A 22,749-nucleotide genomic window follows, 5' to 3' on the forward strand; every position below is an offset into this window, starting at 1 on the left:
CCTTCTTCCTAACTCCAAAGAAGTCATGGAGGGAAGCTAATATCGAAGAAATATTATTTCTGTTTATCATTTCAGTTCAATTATGAAATTAGATACATTTATTTTTCTCTATTCATAGTATCTCTTAACCCTTTCATGCATGAATTATGATCCTTTGTGTCAGAATTTTTTTTCCATTTTTAAAATTTTTTTTCTTAAGGCATAAAAAAGGTAGGAACATTTTTTTGTAAAAATAATTTACTTTTTTATTTTTATTTTTATGTGATCCATTGTAATTTTGTCCAAATACAAAGTTGTTATTTGAAAAATACATCAGTAGTATTGTTCCTTAGGGGTTATCTGATGTCACAATATGTTTTTTACTTACAAGACTCGTCTACAGTAGAAGGAGGGACCGGGTCGGTTCTCATGCTTTTTTGTCTGTCGGCCATATTGTATTTAACAAAAAATAATTTCTTGCATTTGCAGCTGATGGCCAGTAGTTGATGGTATATTTTATGATGCATTAGTGTCCACTTCAGTGGTCTGTGTGCATTTATAACATAAAAGTCCACAGGAAGCACAAGAAAATGGCTTTTAGATAGCTGTCCACTGTAGTGACCACTATGCATGAAAGGGTTAATTCCACTTCATTATGAAACCGTCGCTGTTTTTAAAGTTTCCCGAGCGGCGCATAAATATGCGCAGAAGTTGCGCAGCCTGCGTCTCCTTGGTGACAGACCGGAACCGGAAGCAGAGATGTCGAGCCGCAGAATGAACTATGAGAACCGGTCCGTGTAGCTGCTCCAGCCCTTTATTTTAACATTTTTACACACTTTTCGGATCGTTTAGGCTCTGGCTGTTCGGCCGGGTTCGCGCAGGTAAGGCGGAATGTTTCTGTTGGACTTTGGCAGAGAAGGTGAAGCTTCGGCGCCATGTTGGCGCTTCTCTCTGTTTTTACACATGCCGCTTAAAACTGAAGCCGAATTACAGTTGATGCTGCTCTCATTCGGCTGGTTTACAGTCAGACTCAGAAATAAGGCAGAAAGTTTGGTTTAAAAGTTTCCCGTCGATCCCTGAGGATAATAAAGCGTCTCCAGCTGCGCTCATTAAAACATTCATTTTCTAAAATGTTTGTGTAAAATCCTCTGCATGTCGGAGTCATTTCGGCTGCGACATCATGAATAACGAGGGAAACTTAAAAACCAGAATGTAGCCACAAGTAAAGGGACATTTCACAGTTTTTACAATCAAATAAAAGTTTCCTTTATTGTCCCTCAGTGGAAATTCAGGTGGGATCTCGTAGAGTCACACAAAGGTAAAGCAAAATGCATCAAATGAGTGCAGTTATTAAAACCAGCATAAAGTTATGCATGAATATACATGTGTGGCAAAACCTTTCAGCAAACAGTTTTATTTTGGGCCGGTTGTTTGTAGCGATGAGTTTTCCCTCCAGTCTGCTGGTTCTGGTTCTGCGGGTCGGTCCGGACTCCTCCCAGGTCCAGTCCCATGTGTTGGTCGTCCCAGCAGGGCGGGATGAGCGCGGAGGCGGCGGACCGGGTCGCCGCGGTGGCCGGCAGCCGGCCCGGCTCGCCGCTGCAGGTTTCCTGGTTCGAGTTCCTGCTGGACGGCGGCCTGCTGGAGACGCACCTGCAGAAAGCCGGCCCAGGTCAGTGCTCCGCGCCGCAGCGGCCCGGTTCTGGTTCTGCCGGGTCCGAGGCTCACGCACGGCGCCGTGTCCCGTCCAACAGACCCGGCGCCGGTCCAGCTCATCGTCCAGTTCCTGGAGCAGGCCTCCAAGCCGTCGGTGAACGAACAGAACCAGGTGCAGCCGCCGGCAGACAACCGCAGGAACCGGACCCTGAAGCTGCTGGCGCTGAAAGTCGCTGCTCACATGAAGTGGGACCTGGACAGCCTGGAGAGAGGGTACGTGCTGGTTCTGGTTCTGGTTCTGGTCTGGTTCTGGCTGACGGCCTGGGTTCTGTTCCTCCGGGCCAGGCTGACCATCCCGGTGGTCAACATGCTGCTGAACGAGCTGCTGTGCGTCAGCAAGGTTCCGGCCGGCGTGAAGCACGTGGAGCTGGACCTGTCCACCCTGCCGCCCACCACCGCCATGGCCGTCATCATCTACAACCGCTGGTGAGGAGCGGCTCCGGCGTGTCGGACCTCTGTGGTGGCTCCAGATGAAATGTGTGCTGTGTTGGTGCAGGGCCATCAGGACCATCGTTCTGAGCAGCTTCCCGGAGAAGCAGAATAAACCAGGACCTCATCAGATGAACATGTAAGCGCCGCCGCGTCCTGTCGCTCAGTGACGGGTTAATCTGAACAGGGTTTGTTTTTACTGGTAGAACCATGAACAAAACTAGTTGCAGCTGATTGGCTCCCTGGTAACGACTCGCTAATTAAACTCATCTCTTCCTGCAGCAGCAAAACCTCAGAGTATCAGGACCGCAGTAAGAGATTTGTTTGAGTTTTTAAATTATGACAATAAATCATAATAACACATAAAAGATGTAAAAAGTTTGGCTGGAGGTATCCAGGCCTGAAAGAACCAAATCCTGACGGCTGATCTGGTGAAAGATGAAAAAGTTCCTTATTATTAAAACCAAACAACTTCAAGGTTCTCAGCATTCCTCATTTTAATTTTTATTTTTTGTGAAGTTCTCCTAAAAATAAAACTTTATTTATTTGAGAATGGTTAAATGCGGATTGTAAAAAAGGCTAAAGAAGAAAAGCAGCAATGAAGCCAAAACTGTCCAATAAACTGAAAGGTTTTAATCTGAGATGAAACCAACCTGTAAATCTGTTCCGCCTCTCGCTGAGTCAGCCTCACCTGTCAATTCATCTATTAATCATTTAGTCCATAGTTAATCAATATATTAAGATTCATAATTAACAACACGTTGATGTTAGGTATCAAATGGTCCAGAGTTCACTGAAAGCTTTAGGCGAGAAAATGTTTTTATTTTCAAATGACTTCTGTGCATTTTTAGTTAATTTTTAATGTTGTATAAAACTAATTGAAGTGATTAAATGAAAACTGCAGAATGTGACAAATTTTTATCTGATTGTCAGAATAATGAACAGAATAACTGATTTAATAAAATGATTTCAGTGTGAAGTTCTGCTGCTAATAAAACATGAGTTTATTAGTTACATACAGCTGCTGCCCCCTGCAGGCTGAGCGTGGTGCAGCAGGAGAAGGAGCTGACGGAGAACATCCTGGCCGTGGTGAGTAGCCGGTGACGTGTGGCGTGAGTCTGCTGGCTGCAGCTCAGGCTGTTTCCTGTCAGCTGAAGGAGCAGGCGGCCGACTCGGTCAGCGTCCTGGACGCCGCGCTGCGCCTCAAGAAGGATTTCTACGTCCACACGCTGCGGACGCTGGACCTGCTGGGCTCCGACGCCACCGCCGCCAACGGAGAGACCGAGTCCTCCACCGCCGGCCTGCGGATCGGCGCCGATGAGCTGCACTGCCAGGTGAGTCACGGCCCGGCTACCTCCGCTCCGGCGGGGGGGCCGGGTTGACCTCTGACCTCTGTTCCAGGTGCACTACGACCTGGGAGCCATCTTCTTCCAGCGGGGCTGCACGGACCAGCCGGCCTATCAGAAGGCCCGAGACCACTTCAGGATGACCAAGGAACTCCTGAAGAAGGTAGGCCGCCACACAGCGGTCTGTTCTCCAGAACCACAACCGGAACCAGAACCTGTCTCTGTCCCAGCTGGACCAGGCCGTCCACGTCCACCTGGACGAGAAGCGCCTGGCCGGCTACTGGAACGCCTGCAAGGCTCTGACCGGCGACCGCGACCCGGCCGACACGCACGCGACCCGCTACGACCAGATCAACAGCCTGATCCGGAACCAGGACTACCAGGTGGGTTCTGCCGGGCCAGGCCGGACCACCCGGGCCGGACCGGGACTCGGTCTGAACTGTTCTGCTTCCAGGCCGTGGTGGAGGCCTTCATCAGGGACAACGCCGCCCGCAGCTTACCGACCCACTTCAGGCGCTCGGTTCTGAGGGAGCTGCTGTACCGGGTCCAGCAGGGGTGAGTTCAGAACCGACCCCACTCTTTCTCTGCCCGCCTGGCAGACAGAACCATCTGTTCCGGATCTGGAGGAATCCCAAACATTCAGAACCGCTTGTTCTGCTGGGTTTGGGTTCTAACCGGGCCATCAGGTTCAGATTCAAAAGTTCTGTGGGACATCTGGGTCACACTGAGGTCCGGTCCCGGTCCCGGTCCTACTTGGTGTCTGTCTGCAGGGAGTCTGGTCTGGATGCGGTGTGCCGCCAGCTGTGTGTCTGCAACGCGGTGCGAGACGTTCTGGATGGAGAGGTTCTGAGCGTCCGGTTCCAGCAGCTGCTGCTGAAGCCCGGTAAACGGACGGTGGACTTCATGCTGGAGGTAACCGGATCCAGGTTTTCACATTCCCTCCGTCGCTGACGCACGGCGAGCCAACGGCGCTGCTGTCTGCCGCTGCAGGTGTCCTCCCGCTCTCTGGACCGGGACCGGCCAACGGCCAGTAGGAACACCGCTGCCTTCCTGAGGTCAGTCCACAGACTGGACCGCTGCGGCTCCACCGTTTCCATCAGAACCTGCCCCCTCTCTCCTGGGAATCACCATAGCAACCGGAGACCCTCTGGCTCCTGCTGGGCGCTGAGCTCGGATCAGTTTGGAGGAACTAGAAGCAGTTGGAGCAGAACTTTGTGGTGGTTCTGACCGGGTCTCTGCTGTTCCTGCAGGACTCTGTGTGAGAACCTGGAGGACCGGGTTCTGGTTCTGACCGTCACGTCTCATCCGCTGTTCCTGGAGCTGCTGAGGGACGACGACCGCAAGGTTCTGATGGAGCAGACGAGGAAGAAGGGCGGAGTTAACCTGAGCGCCAAGCCGCTTCCGTCCTTCTACGACATCCCAGGTAGGGAGCCGGTTCTGGTTCTGGTTCTGTTCAGCACGGTTCTGGTTCTGATCCGATTCTCCTCGCTCTGCAGCTTCGGCCAGCGTGAACGTCGGCCAGCTGGAGCAGCAGCTGATCCGGGCCTTGGACCCGCGCCGGATCCGACAGATCCTGATCGAGCTCCACGGCCTGGCGGAGAGACCTTTCTGGAGGGTCAACGGAAAGGTCGGCCTCCCCTCCCCCCCACCTGGTTGCTAACGGTAACCATGAAGCTCTGGACCAATCGGCTGCTGTCTGTCCGCAGTGGGAGGTCCCTCCGGATTACGTCGGCGCCGTCCTGGCCATCAAAGACGGCCTGACCCGAGATCTGGTCTACATCCTGACGGCCAAAGCTCTGCACTGCATCTCCATAAAGGTTTAATCCCAAACACCCTGGATTACCCAGGATGTAATCCGTCAGTTTGCTAGAACCGGTTCTGTATCCCTGCAGGACTTCGGCCCGGCCCGCCAGCTGTTCGCCGCCTGCCTGGAGCTCGTCACAGAGTTTTCTCCGAAGCTGCGGCAGGTGATGCTCAACGAGACGCTGCTGCTGGACGTACGCGCTCACGAAGCCGCCGCCGCCGACGGCAGCCGGGAGCGGCCGCCGCCCGACCTGGTGAGCCGGGTCAGAGGTTACCTGGAGATGAGGATCCACGGTGAGTTGGCGCCTCTGCAGGTTCTGGTTCCAGTCGGGTCCAGTTGCTTAGTAATGGTTCAGGAGAAGAACAGAGCTTTGTCTCGGTTTGGAAGATCCTGAAGAGTTTCTGGGTCAGAGCAGAAACCGTGGAGTCACTGAGGGCCAAGATGACAGAAGAGGCTCCTCCTCCTTTAGGCTCCTCCCCTTTAACACATGCCCCTTTAGGCTCCTCCCCCTTTAGGCTCCTCCCCTGTAGATTCTTCCCGCTCCACCTGCTTGAGTTTCAGTTCTTAACTGAATGAAAGATCCCGATCAGAACCAGTACAGGAACAAACTGAGGACCGGGTCAGTGTGGCAGTGACCTGAAGGTTCTCCTGGTTCTGTCAGACGTTCCCCTGCGTCAGGTGATCGGGGAGGAATGCGTCGCCTTCATGCTGAACTGGAGGGAGAACGACTACCTGACGCTGCAGGTGCCTCCGTCTCTGGTCATGAACAACCCGTACATCAAGGTAAACCGCTGCGTTTTGCTGCTCCCTCCGGCTGAGGAAGGGCTAGGTGTCATGATGTTCTCTGGTTCTGGTTCTGGTTCTGAAGCTGGGCCAGCTCCTGGCCTCCACCTGCAAGGAGCTCCCAGGTCCTAAAGAGAGTCGGCGCACTGCCAAGGAGCTGTGGGAGGTGGTGGTGCAGATCTGCAGCGTCTCCGTCCAGCACAAGCGCAGCAGCGACGGCCGCCTGGGTCTGATCAAGCAGCGCGAGTCGTCTCTGGGCATCCTGCAGCGGTGAGTCGGCATCGGGCCGCAGTGCCCGGCCATTCGGACCCGTCTCAGTCGCATCATTCTGCTCTGTTTCCCTTCCAGGAGTAAATTCATCACCTTCATAAAGAAGCTCAGAGTGAGTAACGACCTTCAGAAACATTTCAGTGTGAAGCTCTGGGTTCTGACCGTCCTCTTCCTCCCAGGAGCCGCTGGTGCTGACCACTCTGATCTCGCTGTTTGTGAGACTCCACAGCATCGTTCGGGTTCGTCCCAGAACCTGCCGCCAGATATCCTTCCGCTGAGTCCGGGGTGGTCAGTTTATGTTTCCAATCATTTCTCCTCAGGACGACATAGTGAACGAAGTGACAGCCGAGCATCTCTCCATCTGGCCATCCTCTCTTCCAAAGTGAGTTCCTGTAGCGCGTTCTGCAGCAGGCGTGAAGCTGCAGCGCCCCCTGCTGTCTCCTTAGAGCAGCTGTCAGTGACCAGAGTGTTTGTGTTGAGCAGCATCCAGGCGGTGGACGTGGAGGCGGTGGCTGTGACCGTCAAAGAGCTGGTGTCCTACGCGCTGACGCTGAACCCCAACAACCAGGCCTGGCTCGTCACGCAGGCAGACATCTACTTTGGTGAGTAACACTACTGTGGCGCCGGCAACCTGCAGTCGGCAACCTGCAGTCGGCAACCTACAGTCGGCAACCTGCGGCTAAGAGGAATCTGTGCTTTGATCTCTTCGCAGTGACCAATCAGTACTCGGCCGCGCTCAGCTTTTACCTGCAGGCTGGAGCCGTCTGCTCAGACTTCTTCACCAAAGCTGTTCCTCCCGACGTCTACACAGACCAGGTGAAACGTCACACCTGTTGTAGCAGCAGCTGATGTCGGTGTCAGGCAGAAGGCCTTGGGTGGAGGCATTTTGGGCCATTTGGTTACGCCGTAGTCAAGCTGAATACATCACAGAGGGCGGCCATTTGGCAAACCGTCTCCTTGGGAAACCCAGGCCAATCGCTGTTGTTGTGTGCCAACTGGCCATATGTTTGGCACTTGGGAACAAGCGGGCTTTTCCTTATGGTGGGCCCCCCTGCTGGGCGGGCCCCGGGGTTTGGCTAAAACATGCATGGCAGGTTTCTGGGAGGAAGTTCAACTCAAGCGCTCCAGGTTCTGAAACAAACTGTGGAAAAGTTTAGTGGGGTGGAGGACCTGTGATGCTGAGGGCTGGCTTCTCCTCCAGACCACACTGGGTTGTCCCAGGTCCAGATCCAGAACATCTGGTCTCAGTGGTTCAGGAGACTCAGCCGGCCTTCCTGCATCAACACGTCACAGATCCTGATTGGTTTTATTTTGGTCACCATGAAGTTCATCTGTGGCTCACAAATAAAACCCCGCTGCAGTTTGGAGCGCGCTCAGTTGGGGATCGCTGCAGCCGTTGACGTTCTTCCTGTGAGAACATCAGGATGTGTTTAGAGGGAAAACCTGATCAGTTCAGCGCTGGCCAGTAGGGGGCGCAGCTGTGAGAACAAAACCAGGCAGGTGGAAGGAGAGCAATGAGAGGTGAGCCCGTCTGACCCGACCCGCTGTCGTCTGCAGGTTCTGAAGAGGATGATCAAGTGCTGCTCCATGATGAACTGCCACACACAGGTCAGAGGTCACAGCAGCCTTCCACCTGCAGGTGCGATCAGGGTCAAAGTTCACTCCATCTGTTCCTCTGATCCCCAGGTTGCCGTTCTGTGCCAGTTTCTCCGGGAGGTCGACTACATGACGGCGTTCAAAGCTCTTCAGGAGCAGAACAGGTAAAGCTCACCTGGATCCGACCGTTCCCGCTGAGGCGTTTCTAACCGATGTTTTTACAGCCACGACGCCATGGACTCCTTCTACGACTACATCTGGGACGTCACCATCCTGGAGTACCTGACTCGTATCCTTTCTGCTGAAAGCCGGACCTTCCCCTGCGGCCTCCGCTTGACCTGCTTTTCCTCCTGAGTCTGAGCTCAGATATTCACCACAAACGCGGCGAGACGGAGAAGAGGCAGATCGCTGTAAGTCCTCCGGCTCCAATCACTCACTCACTTACAAACCGTCGCCCAGGATTAAGGTTAAACTCGGATTTTTAAAACCAAGCCTATGCACACCAGCAGCCATTTTCCTTTGTGAATCACAGCTGGACCACAGAGCTTGGTCAGGTTCTACAGATACATTTCACCATTAAGGTCGATGCAAAGCCGGGAACTTCAGCGTTCATTTACGCAGCCCAGCTGATGATCAGTGTTGTTTCATGACCAACACCACTGCATCGTGAAAACATTTAAAACGTCACGAAGCCACAGTTGGTTGGCCTTCATCCTCATCTGATGTTCCTAACCGCCAGCTCAGGTTTAGTCTAAAGGTTTCCAGTGTTGGGGTTCCAGAGCTTCGTTCTGGGTCAGTTCTGGTTCTGCCGTCCATCTTCAAACTGCAGAACAGAGCCACGTTTCTGTCTCAGGGAACCGGTGGCGCTGTGGTGTCACGCCGCTGTGTTTATGTAGCAGAGACCGAGGCGCTGCAGTCCGGGTATGCACGCCACCTAGTGGTCACAGTTATTTCGGCATCTGCTGCTTTTCAATCACAATACCAGAGTACGTGATCAACGCAGAGGAATAAAAAAGCAGAAGAAGATGAAAGTTGTAGAGGTAGAAAAAACCCCAGGATTTGTCCTGAGCGTCCGATTGGCCAGAAACACGGATACCTTTACAGTTACGTTGTTCCTTAGTGGCTTCAGGCAGAGTTCATTCATCTGTGATTAATCACTGGGACTGCTTCCAGCATTGTCATGATTTATGCTTAATCTGTGGTAATAAAATAAAGCTGGGGAGACGAGAAACCGTTGAAATATTGACTTTGCTTTAGGACTGACGCCTTATGGACCTTCTTTGTTCTCATGAAGTTGAGGCTGAGCAGCGAAGGTTCGTATCGCGCGGATGTGAGCTGTAAGGATGAAACCCCAGAACAAGTTTCTGATCATTTTCCCTGATTTATTCTGAACCTGGACAACGGGAAACTTTTAGCTGTGCTTTAACTTTCCCCTGGCAGACTGATTTAAATGTGATTGTGATGGTGTTCTGCTCCACCTGTCCAGGTGAAGGCCATCGGACAGACGGAGCTGAACAGCAGCAACCCGGAGGAGGTTCTGCAGCTGGCAGCCCAGAAGAGGAAGAAGAGGTTCCTGCAGGCCATGGCCAAGCTCTACTTCTGAAAACACGCAGCAGCTGTGCAGTTTTATAAAATAAAGTGTTCGAACAAAGCAGCTGGCCAGCGTCTCATTGTTTTAAATCCGTGTGTGTGTGTGTGTGTGTTCTCTCTGAATATACAAGTAAAAACTCTTTACTTTTCCTAAAAGCTTTAAGAACATTAGAGAGAAAACATTGTATAAGGAAGAAGCAAAAGAAAATGTATACATTTCTGTCAGGTCTAAATACCTATTAAAACAATTTAAACAAACACAGGAAAGACAAGAGAGTTAGATTCTTTGTTTCTCGCGAGGAGAACAGCCAGAGATGTGCTTTCAGTTACAAATCTCCTACCGCTCTGAAACACATCTCTCGCTCCTCTGTTTTATTGATTTCAGAGTCCCTGTCACACTGAGCACTGCAACTCTAAAAGGGTGGGGTCAAAGCATTTTAGTTGCAGTGCTAAATGACAATCACTAACTAAACACATGGTATCTACAATCTAAATCCTTCTTGCTCCAGACACGGCGTCGAATGGGACACGTTGTATAGCTTCAAAGCAACGGCTTTGTATCACAAAGAACAAAGCAGAGTTTCCTCCAGGGTTGTAAAACTCAGCTGGGAACAACTAACACCTCTATTTCCCAGGGATTCCTTTAGGAAGGAATCAAAGTTATTTAACACACAGAAACATTACTTATACTAAGACTAAAAGAATAAAAGCATATAAGTAAACATTATCTAAATGTAACTACAAGGCTACATGATACAACGAATATTTGATAATTACTAAAAATACAATTTATCCAACAATTTCCTGATAGAAATGCTTGTTTAAGAAAAACACAAAAGAAAATATAATTTTTTGGCAGAAATGTATGAATAAGGAAAAATTAAAAAGAACAACACATACATTTCTGATGAAGATGCATGTGTAAGGAAAAGGATAATCAAAAAATATAGATTTCTGCTTTTATTTTTGTCAGTTTTGGTCTTCCATAGCTTTGGACATGGCTGAACCGCCAACACCTAAAAACCTGACCCGGAAATCCACCGCCCACCGAGCGCCACCTGGCGTCCGGAGAGGAAAGTCAAAGGAAAAGCTTTGACTCGGAGAACAGAGACGGTAACGGAGGCCAACGCTCTAGCAGCTTATCGGTTATAGCGTCTTGTACAAAAACTTCTTTTGTTGCTAGGAAACCGAACCTCTGCATTACTTTTCTTAACATTATTTATTGTCGTTATTGTACAAACCAATCACTCATAATACGGGTGGGATTGTAAATAACCATAAATTAATTAATTGCTTTATTTGCTTGTATCCCTTTTTGTGCATGTTGCATTTTAGTTTTAACTAGGGTTAGCTTTCTGTTCGATGCTTTTATTGTGAAGGGGAAACTTCCGGTGTAACTGTTAACACAAAGACAGCTTAACGGCAGCCAAAAGCCCGAGGACAAGTTGGAGCTAAAATGTTTCGTGTTGCTAGCAGCCCGTTTTCTAGAAGCACACGGTTTGGGTAAGATGTTAGGAAGTTCAGGTTTTAAGCATTATTTTACTAAAACTGTGCATCTGTTTGATTATATGTTAAAATAAGAATGTATCTTTAGATTGTAACCGTTCAAGTTATAAATGTTATTTTTTAATTAGCTAAACGGTCAGACTAGGCTTAAGGATTTTATTTTGCGGTATTTCTTATGCATACATTCCCAGCTCTTACGGTGAAACTAATGGCTTATGGCTATTAAACCTGAATATTCACAGTAAAGTTTCCTTCATGCTGCCAATAATTTAATTTTTCATGTCCAGCTGATTTTGAAAGCAGAAGAAGAGAGTGGAGCCTCTGATGTGTCACTTCCTGCTGCGATGCAGAGTTCAGTCTGAGAAGAAGAAGAAGAAGTTGATGTGGAGGATCATCTCCTCGCTGTGACCAACATGAAGCTGCTTCAGCTCCTCTGGATCCTCCAGCTGAGCTCGCTCTCTCCAGGTAAACCTCACATTCACACGCTGGAAGGCAGAGCTGCAAACTGCAGGACTGCAGCTGTTTTCTCCAACATGAAGATATTACTTTGAGCTTCAAAGTTCATTTGGAATCTGTTTTATTCAGGGTAAAATTTCCTCACAATATTTTATCTCTGTTCAGGTTTGGTTTAAAGAACAAAAATAAAGATATTTTAAGGTCAGATCGCTCTGATAGTTTCCCTCCGACCACAAACTGAACGATGAAGCTCAGCGTGTTGCTCCTGGTTTAAATGTTCTGGGTGTTTCTGGAGCTTATTGCTCCACGCTGCTCTGAAATTAAAAAACAAATCTCCCTTTTTATTGTTTCAGTTCTTCTTGATGTTTTCACTCCAGACCCTCTGACAACAGAGACGCCTGAAGAGTTTGACTGTGAGTAAAACATTGGTGGGGTTGTTGGCTCAGGGCGCCAAGCAGGCTAGGGCCGCCTCTGCCATCAGGTTTGGTGGTGAAGAGGCATGCATGTGCATGCTTGTTATTTATACTCAGTCATATTGAATTATCTCATCAGGAGGTAATTTTCAATAGATACACATATGGGTGACAGAAAGCAATAAGGTGTGTATTGCAGATAGCAACTTGGTGTAAGGGTTTAGAAAGACAAACCAGCATAAAATGGGAAAATGTATGGGTAAATATTAGTAACTGTTACTTCTGACTGCCATTTTGATTTTGATTTTGATTTTTTTAATGACAGTAGGACTCTAAAGTTTCAAGTGTTTAGGGGGTAGGAGTTTATAAGTTCTCACTTCTTCCTACCCCATTTTGAGCATGATATGTTAACTGAAACAAAAAATCTGTATTTTCTCTTCTTTTTTTATGCACTTCTTGTTACTGTGCACTATTTTATTTTTATATTTGTATCATGTTCGAATAAATTTCATTTCATTTCATCACTCTTAGGTAAATATATATATATGTGAGTATTGTAAACATTATCTCCTATGGTTATATTTGTATTATTAATATTTAATACATTAGATGGGGCTGCACAGTGGCGCAGTTGGTAGAGCTGTTGCCTTGCAGCATAAAGGTCCTGGGTTTGATTCCCGGCCCGGAGTCTTTCTGCATGTTCTCCCTGTGCATGGTGGGTTCTCTCCGGTTCTCCGGCTTCCTTCCACAGTCCAAAACATGACTGTCAGGTTAATTGGTCTCTAAATTCTCCCTAGGTATGTGTGTGTGTGTGTGCATGGTTGTTTTTCCTGTCTGTCTCTGTGTTGCCCTGCGATAGACTGGTGACCTCCAGGTGACCCTCCTCCTGACCCCAGTAGGGTCAAAGTGTTAGAAAATGAAAGGATGGACATTAAATTGAGTACTTTAAGGAATAAGCAAATTCCCCTTGGGGATCAATAAAGTATATTTTATCTGCCTGTCTGTCATGTAGCTACATGTCCTAGCTAGTTCAGCAGTAAGTACTACAGCTAGTATCACTGATATTTTTCTTAGTATTACACAGAGATCATTGAAAATGATAATTGAGTAATAGTTCTAATGTACTTATGTCAGAACTAGGTGAGAGCTCATTCTAAGCTTGTGGCTTGTTTATTGTCATTGTAGCAACTCCATAGCAACTGCCTACCAAGATGGCTGTCACTTACAAAGTTCCCAGAAGTTATACGTTTCTAAAATCCTTCAGGTTGCTGCAGATTTCTGGTCCAGATTTGTTCCTCAGTGGTTGATGTTTGAGTATTTTCTGTTTTCATCCTGCTCCTCATCCTCTGCTCTGTGACCCTCTGTGCCCTCAGACGACCCTTATGTTCATCACCTCAACGCTACATGCAGGTGGACTCTCAGGATGCCTGGAGACCGCACGAGGAGGCCAGTTCCAGTCTCACCGGATTATTTAGACATTCTGACTAAGCAGGTCTGCAAGGACCTTAAATGTGGAAAAGTTCATACTGTGAAGAAAACCACATCGCCTGTCAATAGCAAGTGCTTCCATGACTGTCTGCTCCGGGACTGGCACCTGAAGAGCTGCTTAAAGACGTTGACGGCAGGATGCATCGTGGCCATGGAAGTGGTCTGTGGTGAGACTTTCCTGATTCTGCAAGAACATAATACATTTGTGTTGTTTGAAATGACTTTAATATTTTAGTGTTTAAACCATGAAACTGAACCACATTTATCCTCAGACAATAAGCTAACACAAAATAAAGAAAATACAGGATGTGAAAACCTCAATGTAAATAATCATGTTGCTCAGTTTGTGTCTCATAAAGATGAAACTCATCGTCTGAATGCATCTATTTATTCTCACTAGAGAGAAACCAGGGCTGATCAAACAGTTTGATTATTGATCAGGTGATCAGGTGTGGAGACAATCCCAGGTATATCAGTAGCTGCATCAAGGTGAGCTGCTACCTGAGGAGCTTTGGCTCTGATGGAGAACATGGAGCCATTGATCAGAGATCAGATTGATCTGCTGGTTTCTGATCGTTTAGATTCATCCAGACTGATCATCCTGGAGCTCTGAGCAGAACTTAAAGCAGGTACCGGTACCGGTCCAGGTCCAGCTGCAGCCGTCCTCCAGTGGAGCCGCCCGCTTTGTGAATGCGCCTTATGGACAGAAATCATCTGGACTCTGTAAATGTAACTTCTGCTCATGATTCCTGGATTCAGAAGAAACGTTTAAATCCCGGCTGAACGCTCTGCTGCTCTGAGATCTTTAGGATTCATTTGGAGTTTGTTTCTTTAAAATGTATTAGTTTGATTTTTGTGAGGTGACCTTTGTGCCCTGAAAGCAACTTAGAAATAAAATATCTAATTATTATTATTATAAATACTTATACTGCTACAAACTTCCAGGTATGTTACACTGAGAGGTGTGGAAGGGGGAAAAATCAGCAAACCTGGCTGTACAACAATCAAAGCTGGTTTATTAGGCCTCCAGCATCATAGCACAGTTCAAAATGGCAGCTTCCCCGTCAGTCAGTCTCTGCTACAGCCAGCAGTCCACCCATATACTGGTTATCCCCGCCTTCTCAATTTACCCCAGCCAATCAAACTCCAGCCATCAATGCTCCTTCCATAAAAGCGCTGGGTTTGAGGCGGGTCTCCTTCTTGGCAGGGTTCCAAGATGGCCGCTACAGTGACACACCCACAAGGTAACAAACATTTCTCAAAGGATTATATACACTCTAGAATTCAAACATTATCAAAAATCTTATTGCTTCTTAAACAAGGTATTTATACTAATTTACATTCAGATGTATTTATGGAGGCGACAGGCAGAGCAGCAGCCGCTCTGCTTCCTGTCAATTAGGATGTATAAAGGAAAGGTGGTGAACCCGGTGAACCCGGTGACCTGTGAACTTGCTATGTTTTAAAACAGTAGCACCTAAACAATATAACCAACTGCACCTAAAATGCACCGATGCAGGTCTGCTTGTTTCTGGACCGTCCTGTTGACCATCACTGAGTTGCAGTGGTGTGTGTGTGGTGTGGTGTGTATGACTTGGCCAACCGCCAGGACTGCATCATGTGACAATGGTCTCAAAATGACAATATTATCGTTTGTCATTTCTGGGACAATTAATCCCCCAGCATAATGTATGGTGACATGCCTCACTGGGGGGGCTGGTGCAGTGGCCACAGACTTGTGTACAGAGCACACACACATCTTCATGGCTATAAACACACACACACACACACACACACACCCTCAACTGGTTCAAAGCCTGGTGAAGATGGCAAGTAAACACTCCGGATTTATCTTCTCCACAGCAGCTGTTTGAGCATCAGGCAAGCTCAGAGCTTGTTGTCTGATGGGTCACATGGCATCAGAATATGTTCTTATGAACTCTGGGAGCAGGTTCCGGTTCCCCTGTGCTAATATAACCGTCTGAAACACTCGTTTGTACCACTGTCCATTACCCTGGTAAATGGCAGACTGGACCGAGCAACAGGAGGTCCAGATGATGATCAACAGTAGCATGCAGAGGATGTATTGTATGCGAGTGGAAATGGTACTGCTGATCTCATATTTGTGCTTTTATGCATTTTTGTTTTTATGTATTTATTTATTTTATTGTTGTATTGCAGTTTTTGCCCCTCCTTCCAAGAGAAATTTCTCCTATGGGACACTAATAAAGATTATCTTACTAGTCTCCCACTTTTCAGTGAAATCATTGGGTTGTTTTCAGGTGTGAACTTTTAACATCCTGGTCATTTTGTCTCCAGGTCATCAGTCCGTTCGGCTGGAGGGAGCTAAGGGTCAGTGCGCCGGGCGGGTGGAGGTCTGGAAGGACAGGATGTGGGGCACGGTGTGTGACGACAGATTTGACCTGAGAGAAGCCAACGTGGTTTGCGCCCAGCTGGGCTGTGGGACCGCTCTAAAGGTGACGGGTCAGAATGGATTGTTCCCTCCAGGGAGCGGACCGATTCACCTAGACGAGCTGAACTGCACCGGGAACGAGCAGAACCTGTGGTTCTGTCCGGGTGTCCAGGAAAACTCCGACTGCGGACACAAAGAGGATGCTGGTGTGGTGTGTTCAGGTCAGTTTCCATCAAACATCTGGTCTGTTGGACATGAACTGTCCAAGCTGACGTGTTTCTGCTAATGTCCACATTTGGACACAAACGCTTCTTAAGTTGAGTTTTCTGTAGAACCCTGCTTAGGTTATATTCACACTGCAGCCTGAAGTGACCCACATCCGATTTATTTATTTATTTTACCTCAACGCGTCCTGTTCCTGATCTTTTCATGACGGATCCGATTTTTTCCAATGCGACGCAGGCCACTTGGATATGTGGTCCTGAATCCGATACATATCGGATCTTTTCAAATGGAACCCGTCTGTACGGGCAGGTGGCATTCATCCAACCCCATCCAACCCCATCCAACCCCATCCAACCCAACGTCTTTGATACTCGACAAACGTCGCTATTCCGCGTCCTGATACGCGCAAGCGGGAAAAAGGAAACAACCACCGTGGCGAACCGTAATGAAGATCAAGTTGTTGATGTGCTGCTCCGGTCGGACATCGACTTCAACACTGTAAGCTAAGCTCCACCGTTAGCATCTATGTTTACTTCCACAAACACTGAGCACTTCTTCTGTTATGGCAGCTGGCAGAACACTGCGCTTGCTCTCTGAGTGACGTTATTGCGCCCTCTACTGCGCATGCGGGACACTTTCAGGTCGTTTGCAGCTCACGGGAGGTCACAGCCAAGTCGATTTTCTTTGTGTGAACGGCCACAAAGAAAATCAGATTGAGCATTAAAGCCTGCAGGGAGGACGAGGCCTTATTTCAGTTTCTGTTTCTTTAAAGTAATAAAGAATCTGAACTTTGAAGAAAATCCTTGAATTTAAATCTAAACGTTACAGATTAACTTGAAACTTTTCTCTGCCTGTTTTTCCTGCAGTATCTAAGGCGTCCTTCGGAGTCACCACAGCAGGTGCGACTGAGTTGACAAGCATGGGGTTAAATTTTTTATTATTTAAAAAGAAAAAGAGACTAATTGAATTTTTAAGAATATCAGCTGTATCTGTGAATCTCTGAATATATCTGATGTCTGTCTGTTGCTCCCAGCTCCTCCTGCAGCCGCCCCTTCTCCAGAACATCTCTGCATCATATTTCTGTCTATTGCAGTGCTTGGTCTGACCATCCTGAACCTGGTTCTCTGCTGCCTTTTCTGCCACTGCCACGGTAGGTCCTCGTCTCCTCACCTGGTAAACATCTGTAGGGAAAAACACCTGCTCTAAATCCAGCAGTAAAGTTGGTTCTAACGTTTGCAAAGGTGAGGCCAGCAGAGCCGTTGGTTTGAAGAACCTGATGAACGTGACTCTGTGGTCGACGAAGTGGAAACAAAAATGGACCAAAGCTTGAAGAAGCATCGATTGTAAAATTCTGATTTATAGATTACAAGTAATGTGGAATAAATATTAATCATAAAGTCTAGTTTAACAATGAATAAAAACATTAAAACAAAAATAAACCACTTCTCACTTCATATTTATTCAAAATATAATTCTAATATCTAAAATATTGTAAAATGTATTATGCTGTGTGTCACCAGCATTGATGCCATAATTAAATAAATAAAGGTCAGCGGAGATGACGTCACATGACCAACAGCAGATCCACCGCCATGCTAACATTCCTCTCTGTTGTTCTACATCACAGGAGTCAAACTCCAGGCCTCCAGTCGCTGACCTGCAGGTTTTAGATGAGCCACAGGTACAAAACCCTGGAATGAAACGGCTTCATCACCTCCTTGTGTAGATCAGTTCTCCAGAGCCTTAATGACCTAATTATTCTGTTCAGGTGGTGCAGCAGAGGCATGTCTAAAAGTTGCAGGACTGCGGCCCTCGAGGACTGGAGTTTGACACCCTGTCCTACATGATGATGACAAATCAGGGAGACTCAGAGCAGCTGTCGTTTAAAGTGAGCATGGAGCTTGAAATCCTTCCCTTCTGCTCTGTAGACAGTAGAACTGCGATGCTTCGGTCTGAATTCCTCGTTTCTCCTGTTCTGAGGCGTTTTACAGAAACTGGGTTTTTTAAATGTGAAGGAGACATTTCCACCCTCCAGGTTCCACTCCACCCCCTTCGGCCATTTCTGTAGTTCGGTAGCAGCGATTATCTACCGGCAGAGAAACTTTCTACATATTGGAGCCAGAGTCTGACCCAGAGCAGCAGAACCTGCAGAACCGCGCATTCACATGAAGGCATGGCAGTGATGGTGTGACTGGATTTACTCCCTCTGCATCCACACCAACTAGCTACAATATGGAGCGTAGTTTAACTACAGCCCATGCATGTCAGATAACTATTCACATATTAATGCTACCACAATATGAATGCATTAAACGAAGGACGTCGCCGAATGCATTTGGATCATTTTTGTTCCCCAAGACAAAATCAGCAAAAACTAATAATTATATCCAAAGCATGCAGAACAGTTGTATCCTCCAGGAGGCAGCTAGCAGCTAGCACACAGCGCTAACAGGAGGCTCAATGCTGACCAATGGCCAGGACGTCATTACCAACACAGCATTCGTGTCTGAAATCAGCTTTGCTGTCACTTTAGCGTTATTAGCAGCTTAGCGCTTCGCCGTGTCTCGTTTCCATAGAGAAGGAACTGACCCTCAATCAGACCAAGTCTTTCAGAAAATCCCTCCTGATATCCTGGCGGAGGTTCCTGAAACACTCGTCCTTCAGTCCAAAAACGGACTGGCGTTAATACACACATTACTGAATGTTTTAAACAGATTTAATCTCATAAATTCTGCAAATGTTCCTGCAGTTTCTTGTGTAGGAACTATTTCTCAATTTTTAGTTAAATCTTAGAATTTAGATTTAGTTTATTTGTATTTTTTGCTTATTTTCTAGCTGATTTATAATTAGAATTTTTGTTTAATTTGTTATTTAGAATAGGTGTTTGGCTACTGATTCACTTAATTAGTTAATTAATTTCAGTTTGGGAAGTGGGTGTTTCATGGTATAAATAGGTAGGTCTTAGGTAGATCATTATGCACGTAGGTGGTCATATGGTTTTTTTTGTTGTTTTTTTTTACCAGTCTCAGTCTCAGTCAGTCAGTTTGTCATCAGTTGTCAGTCAATCAGTAAAAGAACCGGTGCAGGAATCAGAATAAGAGCAGTAGCAGAATCCTGTGAAACCTGTAACCTGTTTTGTCTGATCAGTGAAATAAAACAAAGAAACTGCATTTTGACCCTTTTTGATCTTTTGGACTGTGTAAGCCAGAACCCCTGGTGCATCAGTGACTATTTGAATTGAATTCAGTTTTTGTTTTGATCACGTTTAAGTTTTAAGTTTTGGAATTTTGAGTTTGAGTTTTTGGACAAATAGTCACTACATCTTGTGTCTGTGGTTTTCTTCCTTTTTATTACTTGAAATGATGTAAATAACCTTCGATTAATACTTTTATTTGCTTGTATCCCGCTTTTGGTCTTTTTTGCCTAATAGTTTTAGCTATGGTTAACTTCCGGTATGATACTTTTGTTCTGTAGAGACAACTTCCGGTTTGGGATCTTTGCACGTCAGTTTCCGCGTTTGGTGTTAAGTGGCTCGGTCGCTTCCGGTCTTTTTTTAATTATTTTTTTTACCAGGTGGGGGCAAGTACACCCAAGTTTTTTATTTTATTTTATTTTTTTTATTGCAGATACAAAAATAACAACAACCTTAAACAACACGTCAATAACAGACATTACAAAAGAAACTAATATCACAACTCCTGTTGTTAACAAAACCAATTAGATGCAAGGCTAAAACAAAGTATTAAAATAATGAAAAAAAAGAAAAATAAAATAATAATAATAAAAATTAATTATAAAATAAAATAACTTAATCAGAGGAGACTACTAACTTAAATTCTTCCATTAACTCAAACATTTTAATTGCGTTTAAATTCTGCATCTTTCTCAGACATTTTTTAAAAAGGAAAGATCATTTTTTACAGCAGAGATTGAGAGGCAGCATTTTGCATAGCGACATTTATGGATATAATATTTGGTTATAATCATTAGAACGTTGACTAAAAATTCCAATTTTTTTTCTGTGATAGATAAACCGAATTTAATGTTTTGTAAGGAAATAAAATCAACATTTATTGTTCTAGAAGACAGAAAGTTTCGAAGTTGATCCCATACGTTTAATATTTCTTTACATTCGTAAAACAAATGTTTAGTTGTTTCCAACTGAGTTTTACAAAAACCACAATTTTCAACATTAAACTTGAATCTCTCTCCTGAGAACTTGCTTCCAGTCTATTGAAAATGTCATTTTACACTCGGTGCTTGTCCAAGGTAACAATTAATGATGAACATCGACCCGAAGCTCCAACAATAAGCTGGAGAAAAGTTTTAAGATGTTCGCCTCATTATACGTTCACTGATACTAAGGCGAGTTTTACTGTCTTTAAACTTTGTGGCTAACATTAGCTTTAGCTTATCTCGCAATATTCTCGGACATTTTTCTCATCAAAATGTGCCATTTAAGTCCTAAACATTTGAATCTGTTCTAAAGGACAATGTTTTTACCTTATTTATTGTCGTTGTGTTGAACAGAGGCCAAGTAACGGGGATTTTACGGTTCGGGCTTTTTGCTTCCGCAGAGAGGAAACACAACGAGCCCATAGCTTAACAGTAGAGCAGCTCTGGTGTCAGAGGTCAGCTGACTGTTCAGGTTCAAAGTTGTTGCGTTTAGAAAAATATGGCCGTGTTCCTTAAGGTCTCCGTGTTACTTAGTTTTATTAGTTTAGCATGTTTCTTGTGAAGCAGGACGGTGTTTACAGCAGTGTGTACAGGCGGGTCAGTAGCTCGGCTGTCTGGTTCTGGTCTGCTCTCTGGTTCCCATAAACTCTTTCAGGCTGAATACAGAAGTGATTCCATGGAAATAACACAGGAGGCTCCTTTACCTTCTGCTTTAGGCTGAAGAAGTTGATCCGGAGTGAAGTGAAGGCTGTAAACTTTGCTGTGCAGCGTTAGCTTTAACTGGTAGCAACGGATATTTACAAGTCACCATCTTCTTAATTCAGGATCGTTTGGAAATCCATGAAAACTTAAAAGCCCATTATATTAGGAAGACAGCAATGTTCATAGTATTGTTTTATTTGTGTCTGAAATAAGACTTTGTCTTTTCTAGCTGCCATGGTAACTCAAAGCGAAGCAAGAAGCCGCATTTTAGCCAAGCGGATATGACGCGCAAAGAACCCAATGCAGCTTAATGGCAGCTAAAAGACGGAAGATGTGTTGTAATGAAGCTGATCTAATGTATTATGTTATTAGTGGCCCCTTTAGTAGAGGCGAATGGTGTGCATGGGGGTAAATTTGTTTCGCAGTCATTCAAACAAAAACTAATCTCAATTCAAAAAAATAAATTGTGGTCATAACTTTTGGAATTGTAATGAATTTTAATTAAACAAAAGTTTTGTTTAAAAAAAAAAGCTTTTTTTTTTTTTTTTTTTTTAGATCAAAATCGCTCATTTTGTCTCATGAAGTGAAAAAAGTTATATGTAAAACAAAGTTATTTGTGCATGTCAGAAATCTTTGGTTGCGATTCTCTCTGGTTTTGATGCTTCCTCTTCATGGTTAAACTCAAGAGTTTTGATTACTGGAAACATGAACGTCATCCCTTATGTTTAAGGGAGGCTTCTTTCAAGACAAATGTGTCATGAAATGATGGGTGTAGGTGGTGAGGTGTGGATGGACTCGGTCAGACCCAGGTTTTGTTCAGAAGTGAGTTTTAATGAAGATCTCAGACAGATAAAACCAGGAAGCACAGGTGACGCGAGAAGAAGAAACTAACAGGGACACTGACATAAAACCACAACAAGGATCGGCGGGGAGCAGGTGACACAGGTGGGTTAAATACACAAGGGACTAATCAGGGAACCAGGAGACAGCTGGGGACAAGGAGACAGGTGGGGACAAGGAGAAACGGGGACAAAATTAACTGGAAAACGCATACAAAACTCAAATCACCACAGAACGATGTGAGACGTGTCCCTATTGGCTAGCGCTAACTGAAGCGGCAGACTCTGACACCCTCCCACCTCCAAACCAAACCGTGACCGAACAACATATTATAAAATTTCAGGCCTCTCAATCATCTCCGGTGTTGTTCCATCACCTAAGGGAGGCTTCTTCCATCTCACTGCAAAACTATCTCCTGCTCACCTGCATTTGTTAAAAAGGTACAGATCTAGAGTTTGGGGTCACCTGAAAAAATTTATTTTAGAAAGAATCAGAAATCCAATGAGTTGCAACCTGAATAAAAAATAGACTCAAGACATGGCAACCGATGCTATTTTTTATTAAAACCTTTTACTCAATTGTGAAATGAGTAGCTTTGGACTTGGTCATTGTGTTGACAATTGATAACATTAATAATTAAACATTGGATCCGTTTTTCAGATTGTTTATTTTCCAAATCACCGATATTCCTGACTGAATTCAAAGCATTGCATTTAGTTCAGCATTCAACACTGTCATCCCATCACAACTCCTTACCAAACTCACAGACCTCGGCATCAGTCCACTCATGTGTAACTGGTTGCTCGACTTCCTGACCAGTCGACCTCAACATGTCCGGCTGGACAACCACTTCTCATCCACCATCATCATAAACACCGGAGTACCACAAGGCTGTGTGATGAGTCCCTTCCTCTACTCCCTCTTCACCTACGACTGCAGACCTGTCCACGGCTCTAACGCCATCATCAAGTTTGCAGACGACACCACGGTGATCGGCCTCATCAGAGATAATGACGAGGC

At 45.9% G+C, this 22,749-nt stretch overlaps 2 protein-coding genes across 4 annotated transcripts in view; both read left to right on the forward strand.

Annotated features, from left to right (window-relative positions):
* The first annotated feature begins 704 nt into the window (after positions 1-704).
* ints8 (integrator complex subunit 8) lies at positions 705-9,574 on the forward strand. 3 transcript variants are annotated; one of them, XM_028036222.1, is made up of 28 exons: positions 705-860; positions 1,510-1,648; positions 1,731-1,905; positions 1,978-2,118; positions 2,189-2,260; positions 3,159-3,210; positions 3,273-3,455; positions 3,523-3,630; positions 3,698-3,850; positions 3,922-4,022; positions 4,238-4,379; positions 4,458-4,522; positions 4,718-4,890; positions 4,964-5,094; positions 5,174-5,284; positions 5,360-5,564; positions 5,933-6,054; positions 6,140-6,324; positions 6,403-6,436; positions 6,504-6,563; positions 6,645-6,706; positions 6,808-6,926; positions 7,037-7,140; positions 7,882-7,932; positions 8,011-8,084; positions 8,145-8,209; positions 8,287-8,330; positions 9,407-9,574. In XM_028036222.1, the coding sequence occupies exons 2-28, from the start codon at positions 1,516-1,518 to the stop codon at positions 9,521-9,523; spliced, it is 2,982 nt and encodes a 993-aa protein (XP_027892023.1). In that variant the 5' UTR covers positions 705-860; positions 1,510-1,515; the 3' UTR covers positions 9,524-9,574. The 3 variants fall into 3 exon arrangements, with proteins under 3 accessions (XP_027892023.1, XP_027892025.1, XP_027892024.1); XM_028036223.1 differs by having other exon boundaries at positions 710-860; positions 1,507-1,648; XM_028036224.1 differs by lacking the exon at positions 7,037-7,140.
* Positions 9,575-10,652: 1,078 nt separating this feature from the next.
* LOC114156291 (uncharacterized) overlaps positions 10,653-22,749 on the forward strand; it is a 46,838-nt gene continuing 34,741 nt past the window's right edge. Inside the window, exons 1-8 of the mRNA XM_028036644.1 lie at positions 10,653-11,013; positions 11,304-11,481; positions 11,826-11,885; positions 13,259-13,540; positions 15,693-16,007; positions 16,878-16,910; positions 17,045-17,161; positions 17,232-17,335. Coding sequence (XP_027892445.1) covers positions 11,430-11,481; positions 11,826-11,885; positions 13,259-13,540; positions 15,693-16,007; positions 16,878-16,910; positions 17,045-17,161; positions 17,232-17,335 — 963 coding nt within the window. The 5' untranslated portion in view covers positions 10,653-11,013; positions 11,304-11,429. The remainder of the gene's footprint in view (positions 11,014-11,303; positions 11,482-11,825; positions 11,886-13,258; positions 13,541-15,692; positions 16,008-16,877; positions 16,911-17,044; positions 17,162-17,231; positions 17,336-22,749) is intronic.

This window comes from Xiphophorus couchianus, chromosome 13, assembly GCF_001444195.1.
Source record: "Xiphophorus couchianus chromosome 13, X_couchianus-1.0, whole genome shotgun sequence".
NCBI lineage: Eukaryota > Metazoa > Chordata > Actinopteri > Cyprinodontiformes > Poeciliidae > Xiphophorus > Xiphophorus couchianus.